This window comes from Girardinichthys multiradiatus, chromosome 13, assembly GCF_021462225.1.
Source record: "Girardinichthys multiradiatus isolate DD_20200921_A chromosome 13, DD_fGirMul_XY1, whole genome shotgun sequence".
NCBI lineage: Eukaryota > Metazoa > Chordata > Actinopteri > Cyprinodontiformes > Goodeidae > Girardinichthys > Girardinichthys multiradiatus.
This window is the reverse complement of record NC_061806.1, coordinates 18,080,546-18,092,975: the sequence shown is the minus strand read 5'-3', so window position 1 is coordinate 18,092,975 and position 12,430 is coordinate 18,080,546. Positions and strand designations below refer to the sequence as shown.

The window sequence follows — 12,430 nt, the reverse complement described above, 5'->3', positions numbered from 1 at the left end:
AAACCAAAAAGAAAAAACCAAACAAAAAAACCAAAAAACAAAATCCTAGCAAATGGAACCCCAACCAAGTACTGAGTGTATATAATACATATAATATATAATACAGTACACTGATATGCTTTTCAGCAGGCTGAAAATTTTGTAATAAAAATAATTTTGAAGTTTAATGTTCTAATTTTTTGAGAAACTGAATTAAACGTTTTCATTAACTGTTACCCATAACAGACATAAACACTTGAATAATGTAATTATCTATGTTAAAAAGTATGAGATTCCCTTTTACTAACCTTTTATTTATTGAAATACATTTAACATTTCGATTGTTTTTTAATTGATTAAAATGAACAATTATCAGGAAGCAACTCAGGTCATATGTTATCCTCCTGTGCGCTAGAGAGCGCTAACTTAAGATAATAGCAGGAAAACGATAAAATAACAAAAAGAAAAAAGCTCCGTACTGCAAATGTCGCTGCCTTCAAAATAAATGTCACAATGTGTCTTTTCCAAATTGTAAAAGCCACATGCTGTGTAAGGTACTCAAAAACAAACTATATTTATCTTTGATTTAGTCAAAAACCTTCCTTTACTTTTTAACTATTTATGTTGTCTCTTCATTATTGTCTATTCCACATCTTCACTCTTTTAGGCTATAGGTAAACCGGAAGCTGAGGCTTCTATTTGGTTAACTTTGCGGAAGAGGAAGTGTGTTGCCGGACCAGTGATTACGGAATTAAGTGCCCAAGCAGAATCAAATAAATAAAGGATTAATCTCGAAATACCACCCGTGTAATCCTTTAACTCTGTCCACGATGTCTCGGCAATCTAACCGAACAACAGACAGCAAGAAAATGGTAGGATTAACGCTCCACACGCTAGCTAGCTAGCTTGCAGAATGTTAACCTTTGAGAAAATTACTTTAGAGCAAACTCCTTAATATTTTCACCAAACAGATGCGTGACAGTCATGTCTAGTTGTTTTACAACATGTGACCAAATGTGTTAAATACACTAAAACTTGTTACGTTTATGTTTGATTTATTGCTGGCTCCTAGAAGCAGTGTAGCATGCAAGCTAGAAGTATCGCAGTTATACATAACTTTTCAGCTGCCTACGTCGGTTTCGGGACATTTATGTATTGGTATAAATTGTTAATATGAATAGTTTTCCAATGAGTAGCTTGAAATTCGTTTGGGTAACAAGAGTAGCACTACATCCTGACATTAGCATTATTACCTAAGCAGCTAAATACGATTCATATTTATTTAATTATTGATTTCATATTTCACTTTCCCTGTTTATCACTCAATGTAACGTTGACGAAAATTATAAGGAACTTTAACAACTATATTTAAATTGAATTAGAAATTGGTTGAACTATCCAGATGTATTTATTATTGTCATTAGCATTTGCTAAATATGACATATATGGTAGTTTTCATTTTGTTTCAGCAACCTGCTTCTTTTCTGTTTGACTATTTATTTTGGCGTGCACTCTCTCAACAACCCTATTAGAAAATTGATATTTATGTACATTTTCTTAGGCAAAATGTAAAAGTTCTCTCCACTTGTTTAAAATTTTTGATTTTTAGGCATCGACTATTTAGATTTTTTTTTGGGTGGCCAGAAACATATTATATTAAAACCATGATACTGCAAAAAGTAACAAAAAAAAGAAAAATAATATGAATAATTTTCCTTTAATTTATTGATTGCTTTTTATTTTTAGTGTTTATTTAGATAGTTGGTTATTACTTAGTAAAGACCTAAATAGTTCCTTGTTTTGTTTGAAAAAAGGGGCATAGTTGATTTTGCAGCTTTAGACAATTATTTAGGCCAGAAAGGGACAAAATTCCTTTTTGTTTTTCGAAAAGTTGCAAAATCTGTTGACTGTAACAATACTTTATTATAATTTTATTTCTAAAATTTGTGGGGTTTGCAGTCGTTTTGGATTCTTGGGAATAAAAAAATATTCAACTAAAATATTGCATCTTTATTGTAGCTCTTGGATGCTTTGAAAAACGGATCTCTTTACTAAATGTCAGATTCATACTATTGTTGTCTACTCTGTAATTATATTGCAACAATTTCTACACTTTTAGACATTTTTAATCCCGCCTTTATCCAGTAGAAATATGACTCAAATTCCAGACGTATTTAACTCCTAGACACTTCATTACGGTTGACAGTCCAACTTAATTTCCTCTTGTGGCATGAGGAGTTAAGAACGTATCACTTTTAAATTTATATAGATTTTTTAAAACACTGTTTATGTAAAAAAGATAACAAAAAAAAAAAAAACAGCAAACTTATTACTGCTATTCAGTTTCCTTTCAGCACCTGGAACTGTCCACAAAGCAGTCCATTAAAGTTCCTTGCATCCAAACTAAAAATATTAACTTTATAAAACCCTGCATGAGTTTACAAAAAGTAATAGATTTGTTTTTCTACCTTTTTGAATGTTTATGTTGTTGTACATTGGTCCACCAGTAAGAAAGCGTTTAAGCAGTAAATGTACAGAGAAAACCTTCCTGTGTCTTTACCTTTAGAACTCTGAGCTGTTCACATTGACCTATGGGGCCCTGGTGACCCAGCTTTGTAAAGACTACGAGAACGACGAAGAAGTCAATAAACAGCTGGACAAGATGTAAGTACACCTTAAGAAGTTTTTGTCACACCCGCTGCAGATTGAAAATGATGTTAAGGCTTTTATGTGAAGCTTTCAAACATATTAGCATATTCAACTTGGATACAATGAAGAAAATCTATTTCATTACTGCTTCTGCACCTAATGGATGTCCCGTATTGTAGTGTGTTTGCATTTCTGTAGTTTTCTGTACCAAAAGATCTTATAACCACATCATTTTGGGTTGGGTTCCCTTTTAAGGAATGTACTTTAATAGTCTGTCAGTAGCTTGAGACCTTTGTCTGTTTTGTTTCAAGATGGGGACTGTTGTTGCTAAATAGCGGTGGGCAATATCAACTTATCACAACATTTTCTGGTATTTATTTTGATTACGATGAATAAATATTTATAACTTCTTTTCAGTCTTTTATCGGCAACTGTATGGCTCTGACCCATTTCACTGCAAACATTTGGATCCAGGGGTGGAAATGAAAAACTTCCGCCACTGTGGCTGGTGGATGAGAAATTTTAATCAGCCACTATTTTTCTTTGTGTTTAACATTTGGCTTGTTTATGAGAAATGCTCAATAGTAAAGGCATTACTTACTTGCAACTTTTGCTGCGTGTCAGGGTCATGACACACTTGGCCTATTTTGTGTACTTGTACCTTCGCCACATGTACGAAGAGTAGGAGATTTAGCGTGTCAGCATCTGTGACACAAAGTATGAGTGTTTTCGTCCAGCTTTTGTCAAGTTTAGCCATAGAAAGTAGAGTAGCGATGACGCAGGGACAGAAATCGCTCACAACGTGATCTATGAAAACGCTTTTTTTGTTTGTTTTTCAGTTTAAATTGCAAACCCGCCACTGTGGCTTGTGCGTTGTTCAAATCCATCCTCCAATTCATAAATGTACGCACATTTGGCCAGTGGCGGGTGCTAATTTCCACCCGTTTGGATCCCATATCAACTTTTCAGATTAGTCATAATAGTTGAATCATTTATTTAGTTTGATAGGACTATTTTTTTGCCATACCCACTGGATCCAACATTGGGCCGCTGTGTGTGACTTCTGGACACCCAAACATGTTGGGAAAATACACCGCATGACCTTCCTCCTTCACACATATATTTGTGAAACGTTGACAAACAGCGTATGTTGTGATATGAGAGCATCTGTTTTATTCAGGTACTAAGAAATGGCATTTCTTTTGTTAAACTGTCTCATGTACTGTGATCCTCTGCAAAAATAGACAACAAAACAGGATGAGAGGAGTCGTCTCTGGTTGTGGAAAAGCAAACTGGTTCTTGGAAAGAAGCAGCTAAGAACTAGCTTCTGCATCAGGCCTGATTTAGCACAGAATTGCCTTGGTGGAAAAAACTATCACATCCTGATTTGACTGACTGTTGGATGATCTGGAAACCACCTGCTGATCAAGTTGCTATTCCTTGTGCCCTGTGATGTCAGTTACAGACTTGCCAGCTCCTTGCAAATACAGGTCCTTCTCAAAATATTAGCATATTGTGATAAAGTTCATTATTTTCCATAATGTCATGATGAAAATGTAACATTCATATATTTTAGATTCATTGCACACTAACTGAAATATTTCAGGTCTTTTATTGTCTTAATACGGATGATTTTGCCATACAGCTCATGAAAACCCAAAATTCCTATCTCACAAAATTAGCATATCATTAAAAGGGTCTCTAAACGAGCTATGAACCTAATCATCTGAATCTACGAGTTAACTCTAAACACCTGCAAAAGATTCCTGAGGCCTTTAAAACTCCCAGCCTGGTTCATCACTCAAAACCCCAATCATGGGTAAGACTGCCGACCTGACTGCTGTCCAGAAGGCCACTATTGACACCCTCAAGAAAGAGGGTAAGACACAGAAAGAAATTTCTGAACGAATAGGCTGTTCCCAGAGTGCTGTATCAAGGCACCTCAGTGGGAAGTCTGTGGGAAGGAAAAAGTGTGGCAGAAAACGCTGCACAACGAGAAGAGGTGACCGGACCCTGAGGAAGATTGTGGAGAAGGGCCAATTCCAGACCTTGGGGGACCTGCGGAAGCAGTGGACTGAGTCTGGAGTAGAAACATCCAGAGCCACCGTGCACAGGCGTGTGCAGGAAATGGGCTACAGGTGCCGCATTCCCCAGGTCAAGCAACTTTTGAACCAGAAACAGCGGCAGAAGCGCCTGACCTGGGCTACAGAGAAGCAGCACTGGACTGTTGCTCAGTGGTCCAAAGTACTTTTTTCGGATGAAAGCAAATTCTACATGTCATTCGGAAATCAAGGTGCCAGAGTCTGGAGGAAGACTGGGGAGAAGGAAATGCCAAAATGCCAGAAGTCCAGTGTCAAGTACCCACAGTCAGTGATGGTCTGGGGTGCCGTGTCAGCTGCTGGTGTTGGTCCACTGTGTTTTATCAAGGGCAGGGTCAATGCAGCTAGCTATCAGGAGATTTTGGAACACTTCATGCTTCCATCTGCTGAAAAGCTTTATGGAGATGAAGATTTCATTTTTCAGCACGACCTGGCACCTGCTCACAGTGCCAAAACCACTGGTAAATAGTTTACTGACCATGGTATCACTGTGCTCAATTGGCCTGCCAACTCTCCTGACCTGAACCCCATAGAGAATCTGTGGGATATTGTGAAGAGAACGTTGAGAGACTCAAGACCCAACACTCTGGATGAGCTAAAGGCCGCTATCGAAGCATCCTGGGCCTCCATAAGACCTCAGCAGTGCCACAGGCTGATTGCCTCCATGCCACGCCGCATTGAAGCAGTCATTTCTGCAAAAGGATTCCTGACCAAGTATTGAGTGCATAACTGTACATGATTATTTGAAGGTTGACGTTTTTTGTATTAAAAACACTTTTCTTTTATTGGTCGGATGAAATATGCTAATTTTGTGAGATAGGAATTTTGAGTTTTCATGAGCTGTATGCCACAATCATCCGTATTAAGACAATAAAAGACCTAAAATATTTCAGTTAGTGTGCAATGAATCTAAAATATATGAATGTTAAATTTTCATCATGACATTATGGAAAATAATGAACTTTATCACAATATGCTAATATTTTGAGAAGGACCTGTATCATTACTATGATACCCATTTCAGATATGCATGTATACTAGATTACTTGCAAATCAGACCCTGTCTTCTGACCTCCTGAGTTGGTGCTAACCGCTTTTAATCAGTGAGTATACATCAGATAGATCCACAACTGAGTGCAGTCTGGCTACTCTGCTGTACAGTTAGCAGCACTGTAGCCTATATTAAGATTTCATTTTTCACACATATCCATGTGTTTTTTGTAGGGAAAATGCTTCAGGAGTAGTATATGTTGAGACTTGATTTAAAGACAGACAAAACATCTCTTAAAGACCCAGCTGGATACAGTAATCCTTCAGCAAAAAAGGTTTGGACAAAACCATGGATTTGTAGCCCAAAAAATTCAAAACATCCCTTCAAGCTGACAGATCTTTTAACTGTGCTTTTTCTCGCGGGTTGTATGGCAACCCTGAGCTTAAAGCAGGATAAGCGCATCGCAGCAGCCCATAAAAGGTAGTAAATCTGCACTGCCTGCTCTGCTGTTTTCCACCCAACTGGTCAGAGATGGGCCATGTTAGGATTGGGATTGCATGATTTGGCTTCTAAAAGCCGTTAGAATAAGTTGTCTTGACTACAGCCACAATTGGCATTAAGTTAAAGGCTTCAAGTGTGTAAAGCAAAAATGTCTTGAAGGTTAGAAATGAGTCATTTCTGCCTTTTACAACTCTCTCCCATCATATCTGTTCCCTTTCTGTCTGGCTTCTTCTCACTCACAGGGGATACAACATTGGAGTGCGTCTGATTGAGGACTTCTTGGCACGTTCCAGCATCGGCAGGTGTCAGGATTTCCGAGAAACAGCCGATGTCATCGCTAAGGTAACTGGAAGGTTCCAGAGCAATTGAAGCTTGACCGAGGATGTCTCCCAAGATTGAGCGAGGGGTAGAGAACAGGTGGGGGGGCTTAAAAGTTCAGATTAGAGAGATCAAAACATCCCAGCACATAATGGTTGAACGAACGGACAGATGGGAGATCATACGTTTGCAGCCAAGTAGAGGAGAAAACCGTAAAGCTACGTGATGAAGTTATTAGCATTGATCCTGAATCTAAAACTAAGATCACATTCCTTCTCACCTAATTACCTCCTTTGAACCAAAATGCAGCACTTAAAGCTGCTAAGGTTTAGTGGGCTGTATATCAAGTGGAACAGTTCTGTTCCTAATCTGACTTGGATTACTCCTGCTTTTCTTCTTTTCTATCGCTATCTGGTTTTCTCGCATTTAATAATGATTTTCCTGATGACTTCCCAGACAGGAAAACAGAAAAGCAGCTTTTAGACTTCAACTGGTTCAGATGTTGTTGCTTGCTGAGTGATTCAATGCACAGATAGAATCACGCTTTTTCAGAGAATCGTGGAGCATTATGAGAGAGTAGTTTGGACTCTACAATAGATGATTGCCTTGCCTTGGGACATCACCTGGCCCTTCACTGAACCTCGAATATCATTGAAGTGATTAATTCAGTTACAGTTATGAAAGAACCAAGTGTTTTTCAGCACATTTAAATCTTAAACAAGCTCAAATCCAGAAGACTCAGAGTATTCCCTGGAACCTGCGTTTCCCTGAAACGCTGAGATTTACAAAAGGCTGCTGATATTTTCAAATCCAGCAGACAGTAGGGTTTTGCATTCAGATCACGGGTCGACACGCTACGTATCTCAATACAGTGCCAATGATCTGATTCATTTTCGATGCACAAGTGGGTGAAAAAAACGATACGGCCTCTATCATGGAGCCGTTCAGTTCAGTGGTTTTAAGGTAAACTAAGTGCCATTTAATGTTTCAGTTCAATGTGATATGGCATGAAAAATCAAAGCCACGATATATAACTAATTAATTAATTAATCGTCGCTGTCTCAAGTGTGTTAAAAGGTTAGCTGTGCTAATTTATAGTTAGCTTACGTGCGCAGTCTTACTTCCTCCAACATCTTTAACTCTTTGTTGTTGTTTGTGACACGTGTTTTACCCAAGCTCCAGCTATGGCAGCTGCTTTCTGCTTTCAAATAGAGTATTTGTCAAAAAATGCAACCTGGTTAATCTTAACATCCCTATCAGAGATTGAAAGCTCAAAACGGAGAAACCTTTCTGTTATATCTGCCTCCGGTAATCTGCTGAAGCCTTGCTCTCTCTGACTCTTTAATAGCTACCTAAATTCCTATGCTTCCACCAACTTCATCTTAGACACCTTACTAATCGTGTAAATGGATCCCCTCAGTCGTCATTCTCTGAATCACAGCGCCCACACCGAAGAGTGCTGTTGTCAGCAGGACGGTGTCAGTCATCTGATTTTTGACTTTCAAGTCACCAGTTAGGCCTCTTTAAATACAATTAGGGTCAACTGTTGTTTTGGGAGTATATTTCCCTTAGTGGCATACTTAATTAGTACTTAATTAAAATCAGGGTTTTTGTGTTATCTTTAAGACATTGCATACAGGACATACATACATATTTGGACAAAATAAGACCACCTTTGATTTTATGTTTTGAAGCCCATTTTAGGGGGAATTATAATTTTTTTTTTAACATGCTAGCCTCTTACAAGTGAAACCTTTAATTTAAACTAGTGGTTATTGGGTAAGGTTAACTGACCTGGTCAGCACTTGTCACCAGTGAGCTGTACTGTCGGTTTGGGTTTGTGACATGAATGCTTTCTGCTAAAGTGTTTCAATTTTATTTGTGCTTCTCTATTTTATTATTGCTTTTCTTTCTTATGTAGCCCCTAATCTGTTGTCCTTTTCTTTTTTCCCCTCGATCTGCTGTTGTCTGTTAGGTTGCATTTAAGATGTACCTGGGAATTACCCCCAGTGTGACCAACTGGAGTCCAGGAGGAGATGAATTTTCTCTCATTCTAGAGAATAACCCGCTGGCTGACTTTGTGGAGCTTCCAGATAACCACAGCGCACTGATTTACTCCAACCTACTGTGTGGTGTCCTCAGAGGAGCCCTGGAGATGGTAAATTCAACCCTAATTTTCCCCGTTCTGAAAAAGACCTGATGTTATTTACTCCCGAGAGCCCTCAGCCAGGGATGTATTCAAGTCCCACCTCCGGGAGAGCTTTGACCAGATTCCGGGGGATGTTGGAGACATAGAGTCCGAGTAGACCATGTTCTCCGCATCTATTGTCGATGCTGCTGCCCGTAGCTGCGGCCGTAAGGTCTGCGGTGCCTGTCGCGGCGGCAATCCCAGAACCCGGTGGTGGACACCGGCAGTAAGGGATGCTGTCAAGCTGAAGAAGGAGTCCTATCGGGTGTGATTGGCTTGTGGGACTCCTGAGGTGGCTGAGGGGTACCGTGAGGCCAAGCGTGCCGCGGCCCTGCTGTGGCAGAGGCAAAAACTCGGGCCTGGGAGGAGTTCGGCCAGTTGGCCTTGAAGCGATTCTGGCAAACCGTCCGGTGCCTCAGGAGGGGGAAGCAGTGCTTCGCCAACACTGTTTACAGTGGGGGTGGGAGGCTGCTGACCTCGACTGAGGACATTGTCGGGCAGTGAAAGGAGTACTTCGAGGATCTCCTCAATCCTGCCATCACGAATTCCCTGGTGGAAACAGAAGCTAGGGACTCGGGGTTGGACTCTTTCATCACCCAGGCTGAAGTCACCGAGGTGGTTAAAAAGCTCTGGTGGCAAGGCTTCGGGGGTGGATGAGATCCGCCCTAAGTACCTCAAATCTCTGGATGTTGTGGGGCTGTCATGGTTGACACGCCTCTTCAACATTGCGTGGTGGTCGGGGACAGTGCCTCTGGACTGGCAGTGGGGTGGTGGTCCCCCTTCATAAGAAGGGGGACCGGAGGGTGTCTTCCAACTACAGGGGGATCACACTCCTCAGCCTCCCTGGTAAGGCCTACGCCAGGGTATTGGAGAGGAAAGTCCGGCCAATCGTCGAACCTCGGCTTCAGGAGGAGCAGTGTGGTTTTCGTCCCGGCCGTGGGACACTGGACCAGCTCTATACCCTCTACAGCGTACTCGAGGGTTCATGGGAGTTTGCCCAACCGGTTCACATGTGTTTTGTGGACCTGGAGAAAGCATTCAACTGTGTCCCTCATGATGCCCCGTGGGGGGTGCTCCAGGAGTATGGAATCGGGGGCCCTTTATTAGGGGCCATCCGGTCTCTGTACAAGCTGTACAAGTGGAGCAGGAGTTTGGTCCACATCGCCGGCACTAAGTCGGACCTGTTCCCGGTGCATGTTGGACTCCGGCAGGGCTGCCCTTTGTCACCGGTCCTGTTCATAACTTTTATGGACAGGATTTCTAGATGCAGCCAAGGGCCGGAGGGGGTCTGGTTTGGGGACCAGTGGATTTCGTCTCTTCTTTGCAGATGACGTGGTCCTGCTGGCCCCCTCTAGCCAAGACCTACAGCATGCACTGGGGCGGTTCGCAGCCGAGTGTGAAGCGGCTGGGATGAAGATCAGCTCTTCCAAGTCCGAGGCCATGGTACTCGACCGGAAAAGGGTGGCTTGTCTTCTTCAGGTTGGAGGGGAGTTCCTGCCTCAAGTGGAGGAGTTCAAGTATCTTGCGGTCTTGTTCACGAGTGGGGGAAAAATGGAGCGGGAGATTGATAGACGGATCGGTGCGGCTGCCACAGTAATGGGGGCGCTGTGCCGGTCCATTGTGGTGAAGAGAGAGCTGAGCCGAAAAGCAAAGCGCTCAATTTACCGGTCGGTCTACATTCCTACCCTCACCTATGGCCATGAACTTTGGGTCATGACCGAAAGAACGAGATCCCGGATACAAGCGGCTGAAATGAGCTTCCTCCGTAGGGTGGCCGGGCACTCCCTTAGAGATAGGGTGAGGAGCTCGACCATCCGGGAGGGGCTTGGAGTAGAGCCGCTGCTCCTCCACATCGAGAGGAGCCAGTTGAAGTGGCTCCTCATGTGACATTGTGAATTTGATTTAGGTCCAGATGGCAGTGGATGTGAAGTTTGCCCAGGACAGTCTCAGAGGGGACAACGTTACTGAAATCCGCATGAAGTTCATCAAGAGGATTGAAGAAAACCTTCCAGCCGGAGACGAGTGATGGGAAAACAAAGACACTTTTATTTTGTTGAGGTGTATTTTTTTTGTTGTCTGGCATGTTTATTAATTTATGTACATAATATTTCTCAATTAAATCAACATTAAGCAATGAATGGTATGTAATCCTTTTCTCATTGGGAGATTTTGGAACTTTTTTTTTCACCACAGTAGATTAGGATGCTCATAAAAACAGGCATTTAGTTGATTTGCAGAAGTATTGATAATGCTTTAACCTTTTCACATTTTGTTACAACACTGATATTCCATGTATTCTTTAGAAATTTTATGTGATAGACCAGCACTAAGTAGTGGATATTTGAAAGTGAAAGGATGCCGATGGATGAAGCTTTCTTTTATACAAATATAAAAATGAACAGTGTGCAAATCTTTTTACATTTTGCATATCTAGAGTTCACTCTTTGCTGAAAATATTAAACGCAGTCAAATTGGAAGAAAATTGTCAACATTTCTTGCAGCAGATTCTCCATTAGATTAAGGACTGGAGTTTGAATAGGCCTATGCTTTGATTAAACAAATTAAATGTTGCGTTGCTGTATGTTTGCTCTATGTTTAGGACAACCTCTGCCCCAGTCTCAAAGCTTATTGAGTTTCTAAGGCCCTGTGCACATGGCAACGTTTTTTGGTTAAAACAGAACATTTTGCTGCATTTCTGCTTTTCGGGTACACCACAACGGTGCGCGATTTCTCTGACAAAGGGATGATTTAAAAATGAGTTCCAGAGTGGAAGGATTTAAAAACATTCCAGAACCTTGGGGAAACCCTGGCCAAGCACAGAATGGCTTCATATGTAAAAATGTATGCGCACAGTTATAATGGTTGCCGAACAGTTTAAAAACCATCCATATATATAAAAAAAAATTTAAAATCCATAAACATTTACATTTAAGTCTCTGCCATTCTGAAAGGTTTTTTAAGCAGGGAATGTGTACGCATGCGCATGCTCTTGAGTTTCAAAGAACATACCACCTACCAGTGGCGTAGCAGGGAAATTACACCATTTCTAATGTTTCTACTAGTGTGTTGTGCACAAAGATCACAATTAAAATGTCATGTAGATGTATTAACAGAAACTGAAAAACATTCTTGTTTTTAATAGATTGTCGTTGCATGCACAGGGCTTTTGTTCCAGGATTTCCCTGTGTTTATCTCCATCCATTGTTCCATCCACTGACCAGCTTTAATGTCCCTGTGGAGAAAAGAAAAAAACAGTCCTGCTGAATGATACTGCCATCACATTTCACGATGAGCACTGTTTTACAGGTGATATGCAATCATAGTTTTCCACCACATTTAGTGTTTTGCATGAACATTTTAAATTTTGGTCCCTGTGACCAGAGCACCTTCTTCCAGGGACTCCTACATGCTATCTGCAGATGCTCCAGAGTTACCATGGATCTCTTAGCTGCCCCTCATCCTCCCTGTCAGCTTAGGGGTTGAGTTTTTATCTGGAGTGCCTGATAACTTTTTGTATATTGCCAGCTTCATGTTTCTACTTGAGGTATTTATTTGACATACCGTACGCGCTTTGCACAGCTGAACAATGCTGGATCTATTGCCAGGCCCATGTTTGGTGTCTGAGTGTGCATGAGCAGAAAACTTGGAAGTGCTTACTTGTGGTTTTCACACCTATGAATGGCTTTACATTACCCATAAGTAACG

The 12,430-nt window shown here is 41.2% G+C and overlaps 1 protein-coding gene across 1 annotated transcript; it reads left to right on the top strand.

The window, feature by feature from the left end:
• The first annotated feature begins 670 nt into the window (after window positions 1-670).
• trappc3 (trafficking protein particle complex subunit 3) lies at window positions 671-10,863 on the top strand. The gene is made up of 5 exons (XM_047384093.1): window positions 671-851; window positions 2,546-2,643; window positions 6,462-6,561; window positions 8,513-8,695; window positions 10,632-10,863. The coding sequence occupies exons 1-5, from the start codon at window positions 810-812 to the stop codon at window positions 10,749-10,751; spliced, it is 543 nt and encodes a 180-aa protein (XP_047240049.1). The 5' UTR covers window positions 671-809; the 3' UTR covers window positions 10,752-10,863.
• Window positions 10,864-12,430: the final 1,567 nt, after the last annotated feature.

What these genes read in the sequence shown, in the direction of transcription:
- trappc3 (XM_047384093.1), top strand. Translation starts at nt 810, where the DNA reads ATGTCTCGGCAATCTAACCGAACAACAGACAGCAAGAAAATG. An exon ending in AATAAACAGCTGGACAAGAT is followed by an intron (nt 2,644 to 6,461) that starts GTAAGTACACCT and finishes TCTCACTCACAG; the next exon opens with GGGATACAACATTGGAGTGC. An exon ending in CAGCCGATGTCATCGCTAAG is followed by an intron (nt 6,562 to 8,512) that starts GTAACTGGAAGG and finishes GTTGTCTGTTAG; the next exon opens with GTTGCATTTAAGATGTACCT.